The sequence below is a fragment of the Panulirus ornatus genome, chromosome 8, assembly GCF_036320965.1.
Source record: "Panulirus ornatus isolate Po-2019 chromosome 8, ASM3632096v1, whole genome shotgun sequence".
NCBI classification, from domain to species: Eukaryota; Metazoa; Arthropoda; class Malacostraca; order Decapoda; family Palinuridae; genus Panulirus; species Panulirus ornatus.
This window is the reverse complement of record NC_092231.1, coordinates 43,111,609-43,139,411: the sequence shown is the minus strand read 5'-3', so window position 1 is coordinate 43,139,411 and position 27,803 is coordinate 43,111,609. Positions and strand designations below refer to the sequence as shown.

Below are 27,803 nucleotides of genomic sequence, written 5' to 3'. Positions count from 1 at the left end.
ACCGGGGACAGTATGTAAGTCACTGTCTCCCTGGGACAGTACTTAAGCCACTGTCCAGCCAGGATAATACACACTCCTCATTCCCTACTTCTCCTGAAGTTGGTTCCTTTCAAGATCCAAGACAATAATAAAAGTTTCCTTCCTCACATCACAGGGTGCATACACTACTTGGCAAACAGTAAGAGACAAGTTACACACACATAACTGGTCGCTATGGGCATTTTCCTCGTTGGCGTGCAGTCGTGTGGGTGTGTGGGTGGGTGTGTATGTGTGTGTGTGTGTTGGTGCACGACGGGTTGCTGCAAAAAAGGCAAGACTCAAGAACACATGCGGGCCTCGTCGTAGCAACAGGGATCTCGTTGTTAAACATTCCCTCTTGTTCACCGGCTGGGCAGACTACACCAGTAGGAAAAGAAAGTAACATTTCGGACTGATTTTCCTGTCTGTTTTTGCTCACCGAGGGAGAGATGGCTCTGGGATCCGCATTGTGGATCCTTTAACCCTGCCCTTCCCTCTCGCGGCGGCGCCACAGTGACGGAGTCATGTGAACAGGAAAACCAGTTAAAATTATATTCTTCCTTGCTGAGAAACTGCTCTGAGTGTGCGTCATAATGATGATGGTAACCCATGTCGGACTCATGCAAACAGGGAAAACCAGTTAGAATAATGTTCGTCCTTGTTGAGACACTGCTTTGTGTGTGTGCGTCATACGGATAATGGTAATGGTAATCATGATATCGTTATTATGGTTAATGATAGTAATGGTAATGATAATAATAACAATAATTACAATAATGATGATGATAATAATAATAACAATGATAATAATAATAATAATAATAATAATAATAATAATAATAATAATGATAGTAATAGTAATAGAAAAATAATGATAATAATGATAATGATAATAATAATAATAATAATAATAACAATAATAATAATATAATAATAATAACAATAATAATCATAATAATAAAGATGATAATAATAATAATATTATTATTAATAATAATAATAATAATAATAATAATAATAATAATAATGATAATAATAGTAATAATGATAATAAACGGTTTACTGAATTAACTGCCTCAAAGAAGCACATGATCTGACAGTTGAACTTTGAGTCACGTTACATAGGGTGGCGTGTGTGATGGCACGAGGGGTGGCGGTGAGCGATGGGCTCTGGATCGGGAGCGAAAAGATTCAGAAAGGACGATGTATTTAAAAACTCTTATCGTCAGTGGGAGTGAACGTGAACTCGCCTGGAGAGGGAGGGTAAACCATGAGGGACTGTCCCAAGTAGGGATAATCCCAAGCAGAACAGCCCAAGTTAGGACAGTCGCAGAGGAGCCAGTCCCAGGCATGACAGTCTCAGGCAGCACTATCCCAAACAGGAGAGACCCAGGTGCTGCAGGTGCCTCATTATCTTGCCCCACAGGATGTTTCCACTGACAGTGAGCACAGCAACGCCACCAGAACACCTCAGTGTTACACTAGCTCTAACCATCACTAGCCTGGCTCTAGTTACCCTAGTTAGGCAGGTTATACCCTGGTTCTGGTTACTCTAGTTAGGCAGGTTATACCCTGGCTCTAGTTACCCTAGTTAGGCAGGTTATACCCTGGCTCTAGTTACCCTAGTTAGGCAGGTTATACCCTGGTTCTGGTTACCCTAGTTAGGCAGGTTATACCCTGGTTCTGGTTACCCTAGTTAGGCAGGTTATACCCTGGTTCTGGTTACTCTAGTCAGGCAGGTTATACCCTGGTTCTGGTTACTCTAATTGGGTAGGTTATACCCTGGTTCTGGTTACTCTACTTAGGCAGGTTATACCCTGGTTCTGGTTACTCTACTTGGGCAGGTTATACCCTGGTTCTGGTTAGGTTAGTACCAGACTGAAAGCCCACCAGGGGATAAACAGATGGTTAGAAGGTCAGTTGTCTCGTTACAGCCTTGTGAGGCAATTTAGGTGTGTAATCACTATGGCGGACATATGGCTGGATAGAACTGGTCAGTCACGGATGTGATGCAGTTTTCAAGATGTGTCGACAGATGGGAACACTACATGACGAGAAGTGAAAGGAAATTCAAATGGTGTGGGAAAGTATCAGATTTGTTGGAATATCTACACTAAGATATCAAGGTGAAATGAAAATCCTTTTTAAATCAAAATTATTTTCTCCACCGTTTACACAGCTGAGAGATAATAAATGGCATATTGTTATCCAAGCGCAAGATATCACAATAACAGAATTCATCATATAGCAAAACTATTACCAAGTACGAATGTAAGTTTAGAGGATATGAATGCTGGATGTACTCAAGAGTCTAAAACGATCACAATCCAGTTACAATGAATATAAATATCATACTAAACTCCAAGAGCAAGAATCGAACCTGGGACCCACCCCTATATAGGGGGCGGGAGCACTACCTCCGTGTCGTACAGTTAGCTTTTGAAAAATGCTATCTGCTGCTGGTGTAAGTAGCATTTATGGATCTGGAGAAGGCATATGATGGAGTTGATAGAGATGCTCTGTGGAAGGTATTAAGAATATATGGTGTGGGAGGCAATTTGTTAGAAGCAATGAAAAGTTTTTATCAAGGATGTAAGGCATGTGTACGAGTAGGAAGAGAGGAAAGTGAGTGGTTCTCAGTAAATGTGGGTTTGCTGCAGGGGTGTGTGATGTCTTCATGATTGTTTAATTTGTTTATGGATGGGGTTGTTAGGGAGAATAATGCAAGAGTTTTGGAGAGTGGAGCAAGTATGCAGTCTGTTGTGGATGAGAGAGCTTGGGAAGTGAGTCAGTTGTTGTTCGCTGATGATACAGCGCTGGTGGCTGATTCGGGTAAGAAACTGCAGAAGCTGGTGACTGAGTTTGGTAAAGTGTGTGAAAGAAGAGAGCTGAGAGTAAATATGAATAAGAGCAAGGTTATTAGGTACAGTAGGGTTGCGGGACAGGTCAGTTGGAAGGTAAGTTTGAATGGAGAAAAACTGGAGGAAGTGAAGTGTTTTAGATATCTGGGAGTGGATTAGGCAGTGGATGGAACCATGGAAGCGGAAGTGAGTCACAGGGTGGGGGAGGGGGCGAAAGCTCTGGAAGCGTTGAAAAATGTGTGGAAGGCGAGAACATTATTTCGGAAAGCAAAAATGTGTATGTTTGAAGGAATAGCGATTCCAACAATGTTAGGCGTGAGCTATAGATAAAGTTGTGTGGAGGGGGGTGGATGTGTTGGAAATGAGATGTTTAAGGACAATATGTGGTGTGAGGTGGTTTGATCGAGTAAGTAGTGAAAGGGTAAGAGAGATGCGTGGTAATGAAAAGAAAGTGGTTGAGAGAGCAGAGGAGGGTGTTTTGAAATGGTTTGGTTACATGGAGAGAATGAGTGAGGAAATATTGACAAAGAGGATATATGTGTCAGAGGTGGAGGGAACGAGAAGTGGGGGACCAAATTTTAGGTGGAAAGATGGAGTGAAAAAGATTTTGAGCGAATTGGGCCTGAACATGCAGGAGGGTGAAAGGCGTGCAAGGTGAGTGAATTGGAACGATGTGGTATACCGGGGTCGACGTGTTGCCAATGGATTGAACCAGGGGATGTGAAGCCTCTGGGGTAAACCATACAAAGTTTTGTGGGGCCTGGATATGGAAAGGGAGTTGTGGTTTCGGTGCTTCATACATGAGAGCTAGAGACTGAGTGTGAACGAATGTGGCCTTTGTTGTCTTTCCCTAACTCTACCTCGCGCACATGCGGGGGAGGGGGTTGTCATTTCATGTATGCCGGGGTGGCGACGGGAAAGAATAAAGGCAAGTATGAATAATTTACACGTGTATATATGTATATGTCTGTGTACGTATATATATGGATACGTTGAAATGTATAGGTATGTATATGTGCGTGTGTGGACGTGTATGTATATACATGTATATGTGGGTGGGTTGGGCCATTCTTTCGTCTGTTTCTTTGCGCTACCTCGCTAACTCGGGAGACAGCGACAAAGTATAATATATATATATATATATATATATATATATATATATATATATATATATATATATATATATATATATATATATATATACTGTACTGGAATTCTAGAATTCATTGGATGTAATTTCGTACATCCTAACACAAATTGCACGTCATGTACCATTAATAAATTGACCATCCCCATAGCAATATTATCACAATAATATCACAATCTTAATCCTAAAAGTAATTCATTTCGTTGGCTCCTCCAGATGAACCTAACAGAGTCCAGCAATGAATAATAACACATCTGCATCACTGGTGGCCTCCACAATGGCTTCATGCATGCGGTATGAGAAGAAAACAGAATTCGGAAGCAGTGTCCTTCCACCGCTGCGTCCTGTTGTGATGTAACACAAGAGGCGCTTGGTCGGTTACCCTAACGAAACCTAACACGAGACAAAACAACATAAGGATGAGCACAGCTTAGGCGCATTAGATTGACTGACTTTATTCAGAGACCTAAGTAAATCATCATAGGGGTAAACATATGCAATACACCACAATAAGGTACATGGTACTTCCCACTAGGATAACCTAACAAAGTTTTACGAACTTATTTTCAGTATTGTAGCAAGATGGAGCAGTCAGACGAAGGAGCCACTGCATCCCATAAAAGGCAATCACACATGAATCATCTTCTAAACATTTACAATCATTGATTATAAACTATAAAATAAAAAATACAGTACTAAATCGACGTAATTGATTAAACTGATCACAAACACTGAATACTGCAAAAAAAAAAGACATGTGGCATCATGCAAAACAAAACAAAACCAGACACTGATCCAATGATAATTCTTTCATAGTGGAAATGTCATTTTCATGATACCCTCAACCCCCAATTTAATCAAAAAAATGCCTTTGATAATTTTCCTCCTTAACAAACAGAAACTTCACTTTCTATGATAGGGAAATCAAGTCAAAAAGACTTTACAAGGAAGAGTGTGATGCACGTTGTAAAATATATGAGAAGCGACGTATCAAAGAATCCAATACAAAACAAAGTCCAAGTTCCAGATTGTCAAATGAACAACCTAACTCCTCCTTGGGGCGGGTGTTGCTTTCCCATCACCCAAGTTATTCTAAATTTTGCCTGTAAATTTGTTAACATGGTTTCAAACACCCGCGTGATCTATGTTGTGTAAGAAATACATAAATACAATCTTGTCACTGAGTGATTTGCTGATATCAATATCAAATTTTCTTGATTCCAGATATCCTTCAACCATTATGAAAGCCTTTGTCCTTCCACAAGTAACCCATCTACAAGGCCTGGACTCAACCTCTTAATTCTTACACTTCAATCTGACATCTTTTGCCATCTCCTTTACCCATAACAATTCTGCTATCCTCAATTTATCAGCTGCAGGTTCTTTGGATATCCCCTTCAGAGATTTAACCTCAAACACTGCCTTTACTCTACAAAAGACTCTAGATCATATAAAAATAACTACTAGAATATTTCAGCCTCAATCATACTTAAATCTAAAATCTAATATCTTCTCTTACAACAGTCATAATAATGCTCATTCCGTCTGGCAACCAATTTTCACGTCTTTGACTGATTGGACATTCTTGAAAGGGTTATATACTAAAGATATGGGCCCATTCTGCCATACTGAAACCTTTCCAATATTCTTTAGCTTACGTGGTCTCGTACTAAGATCCGCGGGGGTTTGACTCGAATCTGTTCACCAACACTCAATAGGATCTGTCTGTAATTCAGCTGTTTCTGTTGCCACAAAAATGCTGATTCTTTCTGTATCTGTGATCTTTACAGCTGCAGGATCCACTATAAGAATGACCGATTGAAATGGCGAAATAAATTCCTTCAGGACCGATTCGCTTCGTCTGGCTGCCATCGAAGCGCCACACAATTTCAATCGAGGTATAGATGATTGTCTCAAAGGTGCGATGCGATTCTTCGCTGCAATTAGATTGTGACGTATTCACCATTCTCAGTTGTCTACCTGATATACGCACACGACTCCCCGCGTCCCGTTAGCTTGTGCCCTTTTGCCACCTGAGAAAATGGAATTACAAGGCTTTAGTGGTCTACTGAATGTCAATTCTTCTAAAGATCATGTAAAAATCGTTTCCATTCTTGTACAGCCAAATCTTCAAGTGGCTCATCCCATTCAACGAGTTTCTGATTTGACTCACTATTGGTTATACTAACGACCTCGTCAGTAATTCGACTCTTAATGTGACTGGTGTAACAAGACGTAATTGGTCATACAATGATGAGATTTGACTTTTATATCAACCTACGAGTCAAAATGTCAGGAAATTTCGTGTCGACCTGACGATGCTCCAGATCTGAACTCCTTCGTATTTTTCTAACTCTAGGAGAGAGATGATCTTCTTTTGGGTTCCAATTAAGTCGTAGAATTTTCTCATTATCAGTGTCTACATCACCAGGTGCTGGAGTGTACATCATCAGGCGCTGGGGCAGAAGACGTCGTGCACTTCGCTGGACATCATGAGGAGGTAGTACAAGATAACTGTCTCACCACATAGTTGACTCTCCACAACTGTCAATATGAGAAATTCACCATAAGATAAAAAGTCTTACTGTAATAATAATAGCAATAATAATAATAGCAATAATAATAATAATAATAATAATAATAATAATAATAATAATAATAATAATAATAACAATAATAATAATAATTGAACCAGGGCATGTGAAGCGTCTGGGGTAAACCATGGAAAGTTCTGTGGGGCCTGGATGTGCAAAGGGAGCTGTGGTTTCGGTGCATTATTACATGACCGCTAGAGACTGAGTGTGAACGAATGTGGCCTTTGTTGTCTTTTCCTAGCGCTACCTCGCACACATGAGGGGGGGAGGGGGTTGTTATTTCATGTGTGGCGGGGTGGCGATGGGAATGAATAAAGGCAGACAGTATGAATTATGTACATGTGTATATATGTATATGTCTGTGTGTGTATATATATGTATACGTTGAGATGTATAGGTATGTATATGTGCGTGTGTGGACGTGCATGTATATACATGTGTATGTGGGTGGGTTGGGCCATTCTTTCGCCTGTTTCCTTGCGCTACCTCGCTAACGCGGGAGACAGCGACAAAGCAAAATCAATAAATAAATTAATAAATAAATAATAATAATAATAACAATAATAATAATAATAATAATAATAATAATAATAATAATAATAATAATAATAATGATAATAATAAATTATAATTCTAATTATAATCATTATCATAATAATAGTAATAATAATAATAATAATATAATAATAATAATAATAATAATAATAATAATAATAATAATAATAATAATAACAATAACAAAAGCAATGAGGAGTTTTTTTATCAAGAGTGAAGGCGTGTGTGCGAGTTGGAAGAGAGGAGGGCGAGTGGTTCCTGGTGAAGGTACCTTCTGCGGCAGGGGCACGTGATGTCACCATGGCTATTTAATATGTTATTGAAACGGGCTTCAAGAAAACGTCAGTCAAAAGTCCTGGGCCAGTAGGAACCTGCTTCAGGAGAACGTCAGTCATGAGGGCCTGGGCTGCTAGCACTTCGGCCCGTATTCAAGAACGATACGACGGGCGGTCGACTTTGCGAAGGCGACGAAACTTCGCATTTGTTGTATTCACGAACGTGTGCAATGCGACGCAGGTCGACGCTGATCGGCTGGCTGGTATGCGTTGAATTATTGGAACGTTGCAAAGGTGGCCTTCGCAAGGGGACCCCTTTCCGACGAGACTTTTAAGACGGAAAATAATCGTTGAAGTTACATATTTTATCTCTTAAATGATCATTTATGCATTAAACACATTCGGAAATATTATCATCTTATGGTAAAGAGATGGGAATTCGAATAAAAGATACAGGAAAGCATTTTCTCGAGACTGGTGCGAGTCTTAGTGCAAAACATCAAAGACAATATAACATAGTCTTTGTCAAAACATAACATTCTCAAGTAACAGTACGACTCGCACCAGTCTCGAGAAAATATTTTCCTGTATCTTTTATTCGAATTCCCATCTCTTTAGCATAACATGATAATATTTCCGAATGTGTTTAATGCATAAGTAATCATTTATGAGAAAAAATATGTAACTGTTAAACGATTATTTTCCGTCTTAAAGTCTCATCGGAAAGGGCTCCCCTTACGATGGTCACCTTTGCAACGTTCCAGTAATTCATCGCATACCAGCCAGCCAATCACCATCGACCTGCGTCGCCTTACAAACGTTCGTGAAAAGCTTCGTCGCCTTCGTATGGATCTTGAATATGGGCCTACGTTTCAATTTCTTCAGAACTTTTATGCCCAATTGCTCTTAGGTGAGTCATCCTAAAAACATTTTCTTTAACAATGGTTGTCTGAAATATTTCCGTTAACAACGTTACAAAATAGAAGAAAGAAAAAAAAACCACCACTTGATACAGAAGAAAATATCTCCTACCAACCTGAGAACTTCACAGTTTTCAGCATCTAGCATCTCCCGAGCTTCTTGTCTGATGTCGTACATCTCTGACTCGGTGATGGTGTCCGACGAAATATAAATGGAGCCCCTATTCAACACCTTGACACCCTTCTTCTTCAGACTCAGCAGCAACTTCCGACAGGTCTCCAGGCTTAGTTTGCTTCGTGGGAGCATAATGCTACGATACCTTCTGCGGAGGAAGTAGGATGACACTTTTAAACGTTATCTTACATGCCACGATGGACAGCTTGTGCTGTCTTACTTTGGATCTTTCCCACTGTCAGCCAACTAGGCTGCTCTCAACCTTGGCAAAATCGTTTCTCTTTTTTTTTCCGAATTTTTCTTTTGATCATTCTGATTGGCTACATCCATACAGATCGTCCAGCTCACACGTTATAAGGAAGCATTTGCTCATCAACAGGAACCTCGAAGAAGATACAGACTAAAAAAAGATTTACTTTTAGAAAAAGTTTTCATTTACAATGACGTCTTTTGATAAATCTAACCTCTATATCATACCTCTAAATCTGATCAAGGTTATATCAGTGGATTCAAACTAAACCATGGTCTAGCTGGATCCATCTGGTTTCAAGCAGAGACGAAAACATGATGTCCTTGGTATGGAAAGGGTGTACTTACCCTTCATTGGGCAAGAGAGCTACGGCCACCTGGCAGGCCCACTCCACGTCCTCCACGTCTGATATCCAGAGGCTACCACACTCCTTCTTGACAGGTTTCACCATTGGCAGCGGCTTCAGAGAGGCAGGCGACACTCCCCTCATTATATGAACCCCTGCAGAAAAAAAGAAAAAATCGGCTTACCAGTGACGGCACTCGAAGCACTGAGGAAGAATCATTGACTGGTCGAGAAATCATATAGGAGAAATACGCTTCACTTGTCTACTCAAAAAAAAAAAAAAAAAAAGGAAAAATTGTGAAGCGATTGATTATCTCACAGCACATGTCAGTGCGAGAAAGAATGGAAAGACGGTAAGGAAGAAGGATAAAGAAACAATAAAGAAACAAAGGGGTGAGCAGCATCCCACGAGGAGTTTGAGACTAGTTGAGTACCTAGTAGTGATGAAGACTGATAATTACAAATACTTTTTTTTCAAATTTGATCGCCGTTTCCCGCGTTACGAGATAGCTCCAGAAATAATAATAAAAAAGGCTCTCATGTGTAATGTACTGAAACCACAGCTTCTGATCAACATCCAGGCCCCGCAAACCTTTCCATGGCTTACCCTAGACGGTTCACATGCCCTAGTTCAGCCCTCTGACAGCACGCCGACCCAGGTATACCTCAGCGTTCCAATTTACTACATCCCGTGCATGCCTTTCACCCTCCAGGTTATTTAGGCCCTGCTCGCTGAAAGCCTTTTTCATTCCATCCTTCCATTTCCAATTTGGTCTCCCCGTTCTCATTTTGTTCCTTCCACTTCTAAAACGTATATCCTCTTTGGCAACCTTTCTTCACCCATTCTCTACGAGCGTTCAAACCATTTCAACACATCTTCAACTCTCTCAAACGCACTCTTTTTACTATCACACCTCTCTCTTACCACCTCACACCACATATTGTCCTCAAATATTTCATCTCTCAACATATCTACTTCCATCTACACAGCCGTAGCCATAGCCTATGCCTCTCATCTACATCATATTCTTAGAACTACTCTCCAAGATTCTCGCATGCCCTCCCTCACCACCACATACTGTAAACAATGGCATCCTCAACGAAGGCTCGTCTTGTTGTGACTTCAGTTGTTTTGCTGAACTATGTCAAGGTCAATAACACCGTGGCTTATAATAATTTTCCCTTTCATTACTTACTCGATCAAACCACCTCAACCCACATACTGTCCATAAACATTTCATTTTCAGCACATCCATCCTTCTCCGTACAATCCTATCTATAGCCCATGCATCGCAACCATATAATACTGTTGGAATTATCGTTCCTTCAAACACACCCATTTTCGCTCTCCGAAATAACGTTTTCTCTTTCCACACATTCTTCATCGCTCCTAGAACCTTAGACCCCTCCCCCAACCTATGGCTCACTTTTACTTACATGGTTCCATCCGCTGCTAGGGTGAGCCAGGTAACCATTTGATCGACCAACCCCTGGAGGTGGATGAACAGCTGGGTCTGCATAGGAAAACCTAACAGCGTCATGGAAAGCGATGGAATCGGTGCGACTCCTCCAGTATCCAGTTGCCAAAGTACAGTTTCACCCTAAGTATCATCATACCAATAATTAAATATATCCATTTCAGTTTTTGGCGATCCTGTGATTGAGAAGCGTCCCTCTGTGGAGAGGACTTGTTGAAAGAATAATCCTATCAAAAGCAAAGGCAACTGGGGTTTGATGACAAGATCATAACCTGTTGAATGGACTGGCAAAGGAGAAATGTGAACGAGCAGAGAGCAACAATGGAGGGTAGTCACTCGTGCTGATACCCATCTGGTGATAGCTGATGGATCACTCAGTTCGAAGGCATTTTGCCACAGGAATAGAGAGAAATACTCGCTGGCCACCTTGACTGTTTCACCTTAAATACTCGCCGGCCACCTTGACTGCTTCACCTTAAATTTCAGATATCTTATTCTATCTTGATCTTGTCACACTCTCGATCGCCTTGGTCATACATGTGATCTGGATATCATCTATTCTGGCAACGAGAATCCTATATCAACAAAAGCTTAGATCTCACTTGACTTCTTGAATCAATTGTAATAATAAAAAAAATATTAATAAAAATTGGTTACTGAAGATACCCTAACATAGACAAGAATGTGAACTGCAACAATACTAAATAAAACTTCACCGAACTTCAGGAAACCGACAGAAGGGCGAGGCAGACCAACGAAGGTTGACTCGCTAGTCTTCAGCGAGCAGGCAGTTGACCGAAGCCGCTACAATCACTTATACACGACTAGCGAACTCCCCGACGTACACTCATGATTCGTAAAATTTGCTTTTGACGTGTGGGGCACGGGTTTCGGTTTGATAGCCTTTAGCTTTTTTTATTCAATCATCAATAGTAACTCCATATATAGAACTGTCACTGAGATCACTTCATCCGAGTTCCATAACGTAAGCTGCTAACAGTAGCAGCTAAACCTTCCTCTTCCTGACATATTAAGGAGCTAACAGTAGCGCTCACGCCCTCCTCTACCTGACATATTTGACCGTGTTTCAACAATGATTCTGTACCTTCTTATCATTGCCATTGAAGAAGTTTCTGCCCTGCCTCTGGGCCCTTATCTCAATGAAGATGGACACCAAGACATACTATCAAGTAATCAATTCGTGTGTTTTGATCTGTGTGGGAGAATGTCTCAAAAAATTCCTGTAAAGGTCTGTAGCGTGATTAAAACCACCAGAAAGTTGCTGGAAACTGTAATATTTATGCTCACCTAAGGTTTCTATCGACAGCCATCTGGTTAGTTTTGTGAACTCAGCACAGATCGCATTGGCATGGTCGGTGTCGACAATACTGAAGCGAAGACTCGTCACAGTCGATGGCAACACTGTAAAGGTTTCCAGGTATCCCCAGAAGCGACTCAGTCTACATCTGTAATCAAGAGACAGTTAAGAAAAAAAAAAAAATCTTTCATAAAACTACCCGTCAAAATCTTATTAATTTCGCTGCATATTTCAGTTGCTATCAGTACTTTTTTTTTTTTTTGTCATAAGATCAATCCAATTAGTGAGCAAGTCTTTCTTACGTTGGCTTCTTGGCGCCTTCAGTGAGTTTCTGGACGAGACTATCGGAACTGCCATACTGGCTGTGCTTCCACTGATGCTTGAGGAGAAGCTCTACATCGCAACTCCTCCTGGAAACGCCCTCCAACAGCTGGTCCAGTAGTGGGATAGTATGAACCTCATTTTCCAGAATTATTTGTACTGGAGTCCTGATGTCTAAGCGCGTGAACATCTTCAGTGCTGCTCCTGTATGACCATCTCGTACTAGAAGTTGCTGGAAATACATAAGGGGTACAATAAAAAAAAAAAAAAATGTTCTAGACAAGTGTTCGTTGACGACCTAAATCATCTGTCAGGAGGTAAAGAAAATGGTGAGAGCAACATGTACAAAGGTTCCCATCGGGGAAAGATGGAAGGTTTGGTTGGGCGAGGGGGTGCAGTTATCCTTGAAAAGGATGAAATCTTGAGGATAATATGATACCAAGTTTATATCTAATGTAAATAATGTTCACAGTTTCACTGGTTACCTTTATTTCTAAACTTAAAAGGAGGAATACTGAAATTTGGACGAAATCATTCCAGCGGTTCACTTACTTTCTTAATCTGTAGTGCCACCAGGGCGGCCACGCTGTCAGCACATTTGGTTTCTACCACTAAGTCCAGCCACTGAGTTTCTTTCAACCTCGACTGGTGCAGTAGTTCCACCAAATCCTCTGCGTACTGCTCCAGAACATGACGTTTCTTTTGTGCCAATAGTCCACCCAAATGAAGGAACATATTTTGATAATCAGACAATTTCTCTTGCTTGAAGTCTTTCAGAAGACGACTCATGATGTCAATAAGTTTCTTTGGCCGTGGCTCGTTATCTTTCATAAGGATTTGAAGTATTTTCTCTTTCTTTTCTTGAGGAACGTTTAGCAAATTCAGCTTGCCTACCTCTTCACTATCAATAACCTCTTCACTATCAATTAGATAAAAAATCCGAAAAGCAGCGTAGAATTCCATTATGCTTTTGTGTGGCACAAAAAAATCAAATTTGTAGCCATAAGGGGTCCATTCTCTCTCCAGGACTAGGAATGGAGCACACATCTCATGTAAAGATAATTTCAAATTTTTGCACTTAACCTCCAACTTTTCCTTAGACTCAGAGGACAATTGGATGTTCCCTGCGGAAAGGGTCTCAAGACATACTTGGTATAATTCATGTAAGAACTCCTCGCGTTCCTCTGAGAAATCCTTCACGACACCTAGAAGATGTTTGAGCCTCTCAGTCAAGCGCTCCTGAACTAGTTCGTGTAAGGCAATATAAAGGCCTGTGCCTGTCGTAACCGCGTTAACACGGACTGGATCATAAGCCCATAGATAGGTTAAGAGGGTCAGGTTTAGGGGTAAGCGGTAGTGCTCGCCCAGACGTGTGTGCGACTGCTTCAGATAGTCCACCAAGTCCTGTGTGCTTTGTTCGCTTTGTCCTTCTCTTATCATTTCATCATGGAGTTTCTGGACAAACTCTTCTCTTTTCTCTCGTGCAATTCCTCTGAGCCTGGTGTGTACTTTGGTCTGCTTCCGGAATAAGCTTGGCAGGTCCTTTAACATGTTGGGTCTTGTAGTTATCACAAGACGAAGCTTACCATCACACATTGGTATGTGCTTATCAAATACATCATCTATGAATTTGCGTGAGGCAGTGTTTAACTCATCCAGGCCATCTACTATCAGCAAAATACTCATATTATGCACAAAATAAAGCAAATCATCATCCGTAAGTTCGTTGCAAACATTTGGCATTAGACATTTAAGTAAATCTAAAAAACTGTCGACTATCTTGTTCCTTCCCTCAGCGTAAAGGACAAGATCATACGTATCGAGACCTTGGAAGGTGAAAGACTCTCCATGGGTCTTCAGAGATGACCAGTCATCTAGAACGAGTTTTGAAAGAGTCGTCTTTCCAGCACCTGCGTCGCCTTCTACCACCGTGACAACTGGCTTGTCACCATCTGCTGTAATTGTCAGCAACGCCTCATAGTCCACAGATTTCTCCTTGCTAATCTTCTCCTGCTCTTGGATGACCTCGAGCCGAGTAAAGACATTCTTTACTGGTAGTCTCTCCTTGCCAGTGATAAATGAGGCCGGATCCACCCTTGACATACTCTCATACTTACTTACAAGTTCAAGTGCTGCATTTTCCTTGAATGGATTCTTTCGACACTTCCTGAAGTCATCCAATGCTGTAAGATATTTTTCGTCCTCTGAGGTCAAGGGCGCGTTCATGATTTTGTCAATATTACCATTCATAGCTGCAACCTCGTCATCAATCTCTGACGAACTACGGCTGTACAGTTTCCCAGCTAGTTCAATAGCCTTTTTCAGCTTGTCCTGGAATTCAGCTAGTAAAGCATTCATTTTGATGTCATCTTCGACTTTTGGATGATGCGTTAGGATGTTCCTGAAATTCTTGATGAACGTGCAGACAGATTCCAGTCTGTTATCATCTCCTGTCTTCCAGGCGGGGTCATGTCTTTGAGCAACTTTCTCACAGACATTCTGAATGCACACGTAGAGTAAAGACACGTCAAACTCGTCACCTGAGGTATTGTCATCTATGTTCTTCCTAAAGTCGGCATTAAAGATACTCTTGAAGGTACTATTATCCATGCCTTTTTCATGAAGGTAAACCTTTAGGGACTTTGATAAGTCTCTCTTACATCCCCAGTTAAAGATAAGGTAGAACACATGATGCCCCTCACACATACAGATCTTAAAGAGTCTGAAGATCCGTAGGTCATCTTCCCCAATACCACCTTCAGTACGATGGAGCGACATCGTCTCAGTCTTGGTGCGAGCTGCTAGCTCCCCAGTGTATGTGATCTTGTGCAAGTCTTTGCAAAAGTCTTAAAAAAAGTATTAATCCTGATGGTTATCACTGTAGCGTGGAACATGTCTGACCTTCACCTTGGAAAGGATGTTTGATAACACACCAGCATCTGTTATGGATGAAAAGAAATTATTATTATTATCATCATTATTACTGTCATATCAATAGTGTTATTACTTATATATATATATATATATATATATATATATATATATATATATATATATATATATATATATATATATATATATATATATATATATATATATAAATATATATATATATATATATATATATATATATATATATATATATATATATATATATATATATATATATATATATATATATATATATATTCTTAAGAGTCCACGAGGAAAATAAGACACGATAAGTTCCCAAATGCACTTTCGTGTAATAATCACATCATCAGGGGAGACACAAGAGAGAAATATAACAGTCAGTTTACATACAACGAAGAGACGTAGCAAGGACGCCATTTGGTAAACATGCCATTGTCCAAGACAGACAACGAGCGTACCATAAACTTTCTTATCATTTTACAAATTTTTTCAACAATAAAGTTATCCAATTTGTATAAACCATCACTAATATCAACATTATAATTCTTTGTGTATTCAACAATTGAAGATTCAATGATATTTCCCGTGGTAATAGAGTTGTAGTTAATAACTGAGATGGCATTACTCCAGTCAATACAATGATCAGATTAAACAAAGCATTTGATTCTTGTCCCGTTCTTATGCTATATTTATGCTGCTTAAGTCTAACAGAAAGATCCTTACCGGTTTGCCCAACATAAAACTTATCACATTTTCTACATGGCACTTAATAGATGCACCCACGAGAACTTTTTGGTGGGTTCCTGATTAAGATATTCATTATAGTATTATTGTTGCTGAGGGCAACATTTACATTAAAGGCTTTAAGCAACATGGGAAGTAAAATCATTATCAAAAGGGAGAACTAGAAGACTCTTGGTGTCAATGGGAGGTTTGGGCTCATTGAGTTTGAGAAGATATATATCCTATTGGATCTAAGTCAAAGTGCCCTATATCTTTCATCGATAAATCCCTTAAGTTAGCAAAGAAGTCATTTTATAGAGTTGAACCCACACCTCCCATTGACACCAAGAATCTTTTAGTTCTCCCTTTTAACAATAATTCTACTTTACTTCCTATGTTGCTTAAATCGTTCAGTGCAAGTGTCGCCTTCAGTAACAATAATACTATAAAGAATATTTCAATCAGGAGCTCACCAGAAAGTTCTCCTGGATGTATCTATAACGTGCCATGTAGATAATGTGATGTTCTATGTTGGGCAGACTGATAAGGATCCTTCTGTTAGATTTAAGCAACATAAACATCGTATGAGAACAGGACAAGAGTCAAATGCCTTGTTTAATCACGTTAGAAACTATTATCATTTTACTGACTAGAGTAGTGCCAGCTCAGTTATTAAGTCTAACTCCAGTACCACGAGAAATGCCAGCGAATCTTCTAATGTTCAATACACAAAGAATCATAATCTTAATATTAGTGAAGGTCTATACAAGAACCGTATGTTGGCCTATTATCATAACAGGTTATGAAATGAACGGAATAGACTTTAAAGTGAACAGAATAGACTTTGAAGTGAACGGAATAGACTTCGAATTGAACAGAATAGACTTCGAAGTGAACGGAATAGACTTCGAAGTGAACGGAATAAACTTCACAGGAAACTGAACTCTTAAGTTACATCCCCTTATTGACAACAGTAATTGGACAAAGAACATAAACCCTTCCTCTGTGGTGAACCTTACCAATAAACAACTTGACAAGGATTCTTTGTGTGTCCTAGGCTATGGTATATGCTATGTTTGCTCAAACAAAGAAGTTAACTGTGTTGATATTACAATATCATTTTGTATTTTGGAAAAGTACAGTAAATTACCTAACGTTGAAGTGAACATTTGTGATGGTTTAGTGTACGTCAGTTTATCAGAACCAAATTGTCCTAAAAGACTCATCAGTGTTGTTACCAATTCGAAGAAAGATTTTCAACTTCATATAACTCAAACAGATAAAAACGTTGTGATTATGGACAAAGACAATATCTGTCAATAATGAATGATCTTTGACGGGATGGTACAACAAACTCAGAAGAAATCTTCTAAAAGTAGTTCAATCTCTCAATTTACTGAGGAACTGAAATGGTTGTTGAAAGGTAATGGTTATCTCCCAAAAAAACTTTCATCATTGTCCCCTTCATATGTATGGACTTATCAAAACAAAGAAACCAAACTTTCCAGCAAGACCTATAGTTAGTTTAGTGGGCTCCATCACATATGATTTAGTTAACAAGCTTAATGATATCCATAATGATTTAGTTAACAAGCTTAATGATATCCATGATGATTTAGTTAACAAGCTTAAAGATATCCATAATGATTTAGTTAACAAGCTTAATGATATCCATGATGATTTAGTTAACAAGCTTAATAATATCCATGATGATTTAGTTAACAAGATTAATGATATCCATAATGATTTAGTTAACAAGCTTAATGATATCCATAATGATTTAGTTAACAAGCTTAATGATATCCATAATGATTTAGTTAACAAGCTTAATGATATCCATGATGATTTAACAGCTTATGATCCATGATTTAGTTAACAAGCTTAATGATATCCATGATGATTTAGTTAACAAGCTTAATGATATCCATGATGATTTAGTTAACAAGATTAATGATATCCATGATGATTTAGGTAACAAGCTTAATGATATCTATGATGATTTAGGTAACAAGCTTAATATCCATGATGATTTTGATTTCAAACTGGTAGGTTTTGATGTGTCATTCTTGTCCACAAAAATTCCTGTTGATGGCCTCTTAGAATATCTACTTGGTGTCTTGGATAATATAATCTTGATTTACCTGATTCAAATTCTGTTTATCGAACTGATAAATTTGTGTATAAAAGACTGTGTATTTCAACTTAATGGAGAATATTATGCTAAGAAATTTGGTATAGCAATGGGTAATCCCCTTTCACCAGTATTAAGTAATCTTTACATGGAATTCCTTGAAACAAAATTATTAAGGGATATCCTTCTTCTAAGGCAATTTGGTTTAGGAATGTAGATGATGTTCTTGTGTTTGGCAAACAAACGAAAATTTACCAACATTTCTCCCTTTACTTAACAACTTAGTACCTTCTATCAAATTTACTATGGAAGCGTAAAATAACTGTTTATTATCATTTTTAGATTGCATGATCCACATGGAAAGAAACATGTTTAAGTTTAGCATATACAAAAAAAAAGTATGTTCTTATATTCATTATTACTCAGCTCAACATAACAGAATTAAACTAACATCATTCCAGTCGGTTCTTTGAGTCATTACGTATATGCAGTCCTGAATATACTGATGATGAATCGGATCCAAGTTAAAGGATCCTAGATCTTTCATTGATAAATCTCTCAAGTTGGCAAATAAATCATTTAATAGAGTTAAAACTAAACCGCCTCTTGATACTAAGAATCTTTTAGTTTTCCCTTTCAGTGATAATTCTACGTTACTTCCCAGGTTAATCAAATCCTTTAATGTAAATGCAGCCTGCAGCAATAACAATACTATATAGAATATCTTAATCGAAAGCTCGCCAGAAAATTCTGCAGGTTGTGTTTAGATAATCCCCTGTAAAAGCTACAATATATTTTATGTTGGGCAGATTGGTAAGGATCTTTATGTTAGACTTAAACAACACAAATGTAATACAAGAACAGGACAAGAATCAAACGCTTTTATTTAATCATGTTAAGAATCATGACCATTGTATTGACCGGAATAATGCTAGCTCGGTTGTTAAGCAACTGTAACTCCATCACCATGAGAAATATCATTGAATCTTCTTTTATAAAATGCAAAAAGAATTGTAACTTAATATTAGAGAAGGTCAATACAAACTGAATAGCTTTGTCGTAGGCAAAATTTTTGTAAACAGTTACCTTTCCTGTCCACATTAATCTTATAACAGGTAAAGGGCACAACCCGAACACCAACATCCGGTAATACTTGTTTACCAATGACGTCTTAGCAATGTCTCTTCCTTGTATATCAACTGACTGTTATGTCTTCTATCTCATTCTTGTATCTCTCCTGACAATGCGAGTATTTCACGAAAGTGCATTTGGGAACTAATTGTGTTTCATTTTCCTCGTAGTTATCAGCAAATACTATATCACGCGCATCACTATGACCTCATGCAATATATATATATATATATATATATATATATATATATATATATATATATATATATATATATATATATATATATATATAAAATTATATTTCATTTATTATAGTCTGTCGCTGTCTCCCGCGTTAGCAAGGTAGCGCAAGGAAACAGACAAAAGAATGGCCCAACCCACCCACTTACACATGTATATACTTACACGTCCACGCATGCACATATACATACCTACACATTTCAAGTAATATATATATATATATATATATATATATATATATGTATATCTTTTTTTTTTTTTTTTTGTCGCTGTCTCCCGCGTTTGCGAGGTAGCGCAAGGAAACAGACGAAAGAAATGGCCCAACCCACCCCCATACACATGTATATACATACGTCCACACACGCAAATATACATACCTACACAACTTTCCATGGTTTACCCCACACGCTTCACATGCCTTGATTCAATCCACTGACAGCACGTCAACCCCGGTATACCACATCGCTCCAATTCACTCTATTCCTTGCCCTCCTTTCACCCTCCTGCATGTTCAGGCCCCGATCACACAAAATCTTTTTCACTCCATCTTTCCACCTCCAATTTGGTCTCCCTCTTCTCCTCGTTCCCTCCACCTCCGACACATATATTCTCTTGGTCAATCTTTCCTCACTCATTCTCTCCATGTGCCCGAACCATTTCAAAACACCCTCTTCTGCTCTCTCAACCACGGTCTTTTGATTTCCACACATCTCTCTTACCCTTACGTTACTTACTCGATCAAACCACCTCACACCACACATTGTCCTCAAACATCTCATTTCCAGCACATCCATCCTCCTGCGCACAACTCTATCCATAGCCCACGCCTCGCAACCATACAACATTGTTGGAACCACTATTCCTTCAAACATACTCATTTTTGCTTTCCGAGATAATGTTCTCGACTTCCACACATTCTTCAAGGCTCCCAGAATTTTCGCCCCCTCCCCCAACCTATGATCCATTTCCGCTTCCATGGTTCCATCCGCTGCCAGATCCACTCCCAGATATCTAAAACACTTCACTTCCTCCAGTTTTTCTCCATTCAAACTCACCTCCCAATTGACTTGACCCTCAACCCTACTGTACCTAATAACCTTGCTCTTATTCACATTTACTCTTAACTTTCTTCTTTCACACACTTTACCAAACTCAGTCACCAGCTTCTGCAGTTTCTCACATGAATCAGCCACCAGCGCTGTATCATCAGCGAACAACAACTGACTCACTTCCCAAGCTCTCTCATCCCCAACAGACTTCATACTTGCCCCTCTTTCCAAAACTCTTGCATTCACCTCCCTAACAACCCCATCCATAAACAAATTAAACAACCATGGAGACATCACACACCCCTGCCGCAAACCTACATTCACTGAGAACCAATCACTTTCCTCTCTTCCTACACGTACACATGCCTTACATCCTCGATAAAAACTTTTCACTGCTTCTAACAACTTGCCTCCCACACCATATATTCTTAATACCTTCCACAAAGCATCTCTATCAACTCTATCATATGCCTTCTCCAGATCCATAAATGCTACTTACAAATCCATTTGCTTTTCTAAGTACTTCTCACATACATTCTTCAAAGCAAACACCTGATCCACACACCCTCTACCACTTCCGAAACCACACTGCTCTTCCCCAGTCTGATGCTCTGTACATGCCTTCACCCTCTCAATCAATACCCTACCATATGACTTCCCAGGAATACTCAACAAACTTATACCTCTGTAATTTGAGCGCTCACTCTTATCCCCTTTGCCTATGTACAATGGCACTATGCATGCATTCCGTCAATCCTCAGGCACCTCACCATGAGTAATACATAAAATTTAAATATCCTTACCTACCAGTCAACAACACAGCCACCCCCTTTTTTAATAAATTCCACTGCAATACCATCCAAACCCGCTGCGTTGCCGGCTTTCATCTTCCGCAAAGCTTTTACTACCTCTTCTCTGTATACCAAATCATTCTCCCTGACCCTCTCACTTCGCACACCACCTCGACCAAAACACCTTATATCTGCCACATCTAACACATTCAAAAACATTCAAAATACTCACTCCATCTCCTTCTCACATCACCACTACTTGTTATCACCTCCCATTAGCCCCCTTCACCGATGTTCCCGTTTGATCTCTTGTCTTACGCGCTCTATTTACCTCCTTCCAAAACATCTTTTTATTCTCCCTGAAATTTAATTATACTCTTTCACCCCAACTCTCATTTGCCCTCTCTCTCACCTCCTGCACCTTTCTCTTGACCTCCTGCCTCTTTCTTTTATGCATCTCCCACTCATTTGCATGATTTCCCTGCAAAAATCGTCCAAATGCCTCTCTCTTCTCTTGCACTAATAATCTTACTTCTTCATCCCACCACTCACTACCCTTTCTAATCAACCCACCTTCCACACTTCTCATGCCACAAGCATCATTTGCGCAAGCCACCACTGCTTCCCTAAATACATCCCATTCCTCCCCCACTCCCCTTAAGTCCTTTGTTCTCACCTTTTTCTATTCTGCACTCAGTCTCTCCTGGTGCTTCCTCACACAAGTCTCCTTCCCAAGCTCACTTACTCTCACCACTCTCTTCATCCCAACATTTTCTCTTCTTTTCTGAAAACCCCCACAAATCTTCACCTTCGCTTCCACAAGATAATGATCAGACATCCCTCCAGTTGCACCTCTCAGCACATTAACATCCAAAAGTCTCTCTTTCGCGCGCCTATCAATTAACACAATCTAATAACGCTCTCCGGCCATCTCTCCTACTTACTTACGTATAGTTATGTATATCTCTCTTTTTAAACCAGGTATTCCCAATCACCACTCCTCTTTCAGCGCACAAATCTACAAGCTCTTCACTATTTCCATTTACAACACTGAACACCCCATGTACACCAATTATTCCCTCAACTGCCACATTACTCACCTTTGCATTCAAATCATCCATCACTATAACCCGGTCTTGTGCATCAAAACTACTAACACACTCACTTAGCTGCTCCCCAAAATACTTGCCTCTCATGATCTTTCTTCTCATGCCCAGATAATAGGCACCAGTAATCACCCATCTTTCTCCATCAACTTTGTTTTACACATATCAATCTACAGTTTAATTTCTCACACTCCATCACATACTCCCACCACTCCTGTTTCAGTAGTGCTACTCCTTCCCTTGCTCTTGTCCTCTCACTAACCCCTGACTTTACTCCCAAGACATTCCCAAACCACTCTTCCCCTTTACCCTTCAGCTTCGTTTCATTCAGAGCCAAAACATCCAGGTTCTTTTCCTCAAACATACTACCTGTCTCTCCTTTTTTCTCATCTTGGTTACATCCACACACATATAGACACCCCAACCTGAGTCTTCGAGGAGGATGAGCACTCTCCTCTAGGGGATAGAGGAGAAAGAAGACTTTCCACGTATTCCCTGCGTGTCGTAGAAAGCCACAACTCAGTTGGACATCATCAACATAAGTCCTCTTATGGTACAGAGTACCACAAAGCGTAGTGACTGACATCAACCGTTCTCCAGGGTGAGGGATGTACTCTGAACTGGAAGCACGGATAGGAAAACCTTTCCCAAGAAAGGCAGAGAGAGGGAAAGCTGGGGAAAGAATATTAGGACAAGTTTAGAGGATGAAAATGGGCCTGGGGGAAGTTCGACCCAGTCGGTACTCGTTGTATGTGAATTTTAGGATACGGGGAAACAATGAGAGGGTCTGAAGGGATCATATGTGTTTTTAAGGGATTTTCTCTTGAAAATCAGAGGTACATCAGGGGAGAGAGTGAGGTACGTTGGGTGAAGTCCAGTGTGGGCGGAGACTCCATCCAAGGTACGTATATCGGATTTGGGAAGTGGTCATTAACTTTGAGAGAGACGATGCTCGTGTTTTCACCAACCTATTGTACAACTCTTGGAGATCTGTGGCCAAAAGATGGTAGGCTTATACGCGACTCATATGTCTTATCACCGAGCGTTCTTCACTATTCACAGGGGGATAACGCCACGCGCTCATGTAAACATTCGACGATTCTGGAACCCTACCATCTGGTGTTCAACATCCAGCTAAGTGCCTTTCTCAGGACCCGCTGTGGGATACATAAGTCAGTTCTAGCTGCAAATGACGTGCCGTTCGGGGCATGAGACAGGAGTGGACGGATAAGGGCTTTGTGCAGACGTTAGTGTTGCGTTTGGTGTTTACACAACGAAACTGATAGTCTATGGCGTGTCGTGTCGGGGGGGGGGGGGGGGGTTACGGTCGATATGCGAGGTCAAGGAAGGTGTTACTGGGGGTCATTTGGACTGGGGTAGGTCTGGCGGTACGGAAGTGAAGGTAGACAGGGAGGTATAGCCTTCTGGGTCATCTACTGGACTTGAAGTATGTGATCTTGGGCTTTCCTGGGCTAGGTTTATACGTCACGCGAGCGTTCGCTGGGAAATGTGATCGATATCAACTTGGGCTCTACGGGACGGAGCTGGGGAGAGGGAGGGACTGCCCGGCACAAGTCGTGTCATATCGTCGACGTAGAGTAGCGTTAGGGACTCGCGGTGGACTAGGTTAGGCCTGTCACTTGCGTATATGGCGTTTAGCGTCGGTGTGAGCACGGAGCCCTGAGGCACGCCTAGGTATATCTGAAACTTGGAAGAAAGGTTGTTGTGGTGTTCAACCTTTGCACGAAGCCATGGTCTATACTCGTCCCTTCGCTAGCAACATCAGGCAAACTGTGAACACTGTCATTCAGGGAAATGCATTCTTCGGCCAGCCTGAGAACACCCTCACTATAGCACGATTCATGGTGAGAAAAACTTTGTTCGTGAACTGAGAAGGAGAAGTGTATTGAGGGCAAGAAAAGAGAAGCAGTGTTAGACGTTTTAAAGTTGCCATTATTGATTTCACTGCAAAGGAATGACATGAGATGATTGACTGAGACAATACTGATGCCACAGGGCCCCCTTGGACAATTTCGGACGTCATCAACAGTGGCATTCCCACTGAAAATGATTATTTCAATATGCCATTCCACACAAAGGCAGCAGAACCGCTTATCATATTAACTACGGAGGCATCATCAAAAGTGTGTGGCCAAAAAAGTATAGATGGGTACATAAGAGCAATCATTCCAATGAGTTAATAGGCTCTAGCAAAATTTGACCCGAAAAAAGAATTCATAACAAAAAAATAAAAGCATACAATAGACTATTGTTACATCTTAAAAGAAAACCACAACACAGTAAGGTTCCAATTTCATTATATATTAATACTGAAATGACATAGAATATAAAATGGCATTTATTTACGAATCTAATACTTTTGTAACGGAGAATGCCTAAAGCTGTTCAGTTACTTCAATTACATTCAAAACATCATTATCACAGTATCTATAGCTGAAGATTATCGCAATTACATCTTTGGCGATTTTTTTTTCCAATGTAAAAAACGCTATATTTTCTACTTCCTTGTGAGGGCCGAAGTTATTCAATTGCTTCAAAATTTCAGAAATACTTTAAGTACATTTCTATAAAATCAATGGTACCACACTTAAACATTATGAGCTTTAGGTATTTTCTAAAAATGCGCATTTTAATACCTTAATTTTCAATTTCTGAGCCCCTCGGGAGGATTAAAAATGTTGGCATGGAGAACCCATATTTTTCTTCTTTCCCCCCCCCCCCCTTATGAATCCACAACTTTCCGCACTACCCCCCAAATGAATATGAAAAGAAAAAGTGTCAAAATTATTCACCCTAATATACATTGTCGCTGACAGCCCTGATCACTGACATCCTGACAGCTGACTAGCAAGCCCTCTGCTTCAACAACATTCCCCTAAGGGAAGACCTCGTATACCCAGAGGGCATTTAAGTATTCTACAATAAATCGTTTTTGATTGCTTTTCATACATATATCGGCTAATATCGTCTCGCCGCTTAAATATACCTTCGCTCAAAGAACCCGTCATAAGCATACAAAATAGGGGACAGTCTTGAGAGCAGGGTATATAATGGACAAAAATCATTAACGAATGATTTCGCGTTAATGCTGGTTAACCGATCTCTCCATCTGCATGGTTACATTCAAAACAGCCAAGTCACTTTAGTATCATCGTCAAAACCACCAGATTATCTTAGTACCATCATCAACACCGCCAAATTACTTTGATGTCATCATCAATATCACCCAATTATTTTGATGTAGTTGTCCACATCGCCATTTCACTAGAGTGTAATCGAACACAGCGCCAGGTAATTAACATTATACTCGTCTATATCGCCAGTTTACTTGAATATAATCAGTCACATCACCAGGTTCCTTAAGTAACTCTTTTCTTCATTCTACCTGAGAATCTACGAGTAGCACAGACAAATGGTATTCACAGAGGAAACTGAATAATATGATTGCCGATAGCATTCTTATGACACGAGCTGAACACGTATACATGCAATACCTGTTGTTGTTCGTTCCACATTTGAAACGTTCAGAGTTAGCGAATGATGTCATTCTCCGTACGCTTTCCTGTACGGTCTATATCGTTTCTGCCATCGTGTTATAATCCTTGGGTACTGGGTCACATCCAAAAAAATCTTAAAAACTTGAGTGAAGCGAATGATAAACACGAGATGGGTGTTTACATGACACTGCCCACAATAACAAATGCCTGCTATCTATCGGCCACCGATGAAACAACATAATGTCGACATAAGTGAAAATAATTATTGTTATGTATGAATATATTTTTATACAAATATAAAACCTCTTTCATCATAGTGAGTTTCAATCCGAGTGTCAAGAATACCTAAATAAGTTATATAGTAATCCTGCAACATCCGGCAACTTCAGTCAGCTGACGGACGGTGAGGCCAATGGCGAGCAACTGAATAATATTGACACCAGCAGCAGTCGACTACACCCCAGCCAGCAAGAAAAGTCTCCATAGGCCATTACTATGGACTTCGTTTCGTAGTTTAATCAAACCTGCGTACATTTCATCGGCATCTCACTCTCAAAAGAGCCCTGGTGTGTGGTAAAAGGTTCAGCTTTTTCTTGTCCATATTGTAGGTTTAGTACAATAAACACACTGAGCTGGAATCAGTAGAGTTTGACTGTACTCTGGAAACCTGCTCGTTTTATTCTAACAACACTGTACCAAGAAACCGGCTTCTAAATATAGCCACTCGTTACCATCCAAAGATAGAAGATCTTTCGTTGTGCTTTTCACAGTAGTCATGTAATGGTATTACTAATAAAAATCTTGGACGTTATACTCTATTTTGTTACTTTGAATTGCTTAAGAACACAGCTCTTAATATTTTCTCACCGGAATCTTTTTCATTAACTATAACAGTAGGGAATCCAGTACCTTAGCCACGTCTGAAAGTATTCTACCATCCAAGTAGCATTAGACTTATTTTCTAACAAAGTATATTGAGTAAACGACAGATTATATAATGATTATGCTTACTTCACTGATAGATGTTGGGACGATGTTGTGCCAAGTCATCATGCACTTGCCTTGAGAGCCATCTTTGCTCGCTTTGGGTACTATGATAATTAATGTTCTCCTACATCTAACGTTGGTCAATAATACATGAACACACTTACTAACCTGACAATATATCCAAGCGAGGTTTGGTTACACATAACCTAAATTATGTAGCACGATTTGGCACCTGTGCATCACAACACTGCGTCACTCGGTTTCCTATTCGTTAATGTTCAACTGAACGTAAGTGATTATATTCTCTCTCCCACTGTAAAAGAGATTTCATTGTTATTTTCTTTGTTATTTTGAAATCCTGTATTAGCCTGACTTCGAAAATTGAAATCAAAGGAAGAGGTACTGCATTCACTGGCTTCATTTATGCGTCTTTACTGATCGCCATGCACACCCTCTTCTCTCAACGACGTCGTCCGCTGGACATTGTTTTGGTATATCCTTACGTGCTGAGGCGTTATTACAACACTAGATATTTCCATCACACGCACACTGAGTCCTTTGTCACCACTTTAAAGGTCTGTGCATTTGTGAGCACTGCATCTAGGAACAATCCATCTCGTCGGCTGAATAACAGTCACATGACTGGCACCCGGTGTTGAGGCATGACTCATTTTCGTGGAATGTCATCACATCCATGTCTGTTTTGCCCAACAGTTTACGTGGTTGGTGGTACCTACCTACAACACTTACTGCATGTTATAGTCTTACATTAATGCTACAATCATCTTGTGGGAAATAAATTGCACCCAGTGGAGCTGGGAAGCCTAGCGGGCGTAGCCTAATGGTTTTATTGAAAAAGTAAAGTCCCTAAAATCTCGCTTGTGTGCACAACGCCGACAGAAGAGATGTAAAAAGAGATGTAAAATTCTCTCCCTGTAATGCACCAGTTGTAATGAC

General features: G+C 39.9%; 1 protein-coding gene across 2 annotated transcripts; it reads right to left on the bottom strand.

The window, feature by feature from the left end:
• Positions 1 to 2,159: 2,159 nt before the first annotated feature.
• Positions 2,160 to 27,490, bottom strand: LOC139749907 (uncharacterized). 2 transcript variants are annotated; one of them, XM_071664311.1, is made up of 7 exons: positions 27,015 to 27,490; positions 12,810 to 15,196; positions 12,239 to 12,489; positions 11,927 to 12,084; positions 9,143 to 9,296; positions 8,487 to 8,693; positions 2,160 to 6,570 (listed from the first exon to the last, which is right to left on the bottom strand). In XM_071664311.1, exons 2-7 carry the CDS (start codon positions 15,033 to 15,035, stop codon positions 6,546 to 6,548), a joined length of 3,021 nt encoding a protein of 1,006 aa, XP_071520412.1. In that variant the 5' UTR covers positions 15,036 to 15,196; positions 27,015 to 27,490; the 3' UTR covers positions 2,160 to 6,545. The 2 variants fall into 2 exon arrangements, with proteins under 2 accessions (XP_071520412.1, XP_071520413.1); XM_071664312.1 differs by lacking the exon at positions 27,015 to 27,490 and adding an exon at positions 25,857 to 26,053 and having other exon boundaries at positions 4,466 to 6,570.
• Positions 27,491 to 27,803: the final 313 nt, after the last annotated feature.

Bases quoted from the DNA above. Each gene is read 5' to 3' on its own strand.
- LOC139749907 (XM_071664311.1), bottom strand. From the start codon at position 15,035: ATGTCGCTCCATCGTACTGAAGGTGGTATTGGGGAAGATGACCTACGG. The intron at 9,297-11,926 runs GTGAGCATAAAT...TTTTTTCTGCAG, and splicing joins GCTGTCGATAGAAACCTTAG to GGGTTCATATAATGAGGGGA. The intron at 8,694-9,142 runs GTAAGTACACCC...CTTCCTCCGCAG, and splicing joins GCTCTCTTGCCCAATGAAGG to AAGGTATCGTAGCATTATGC.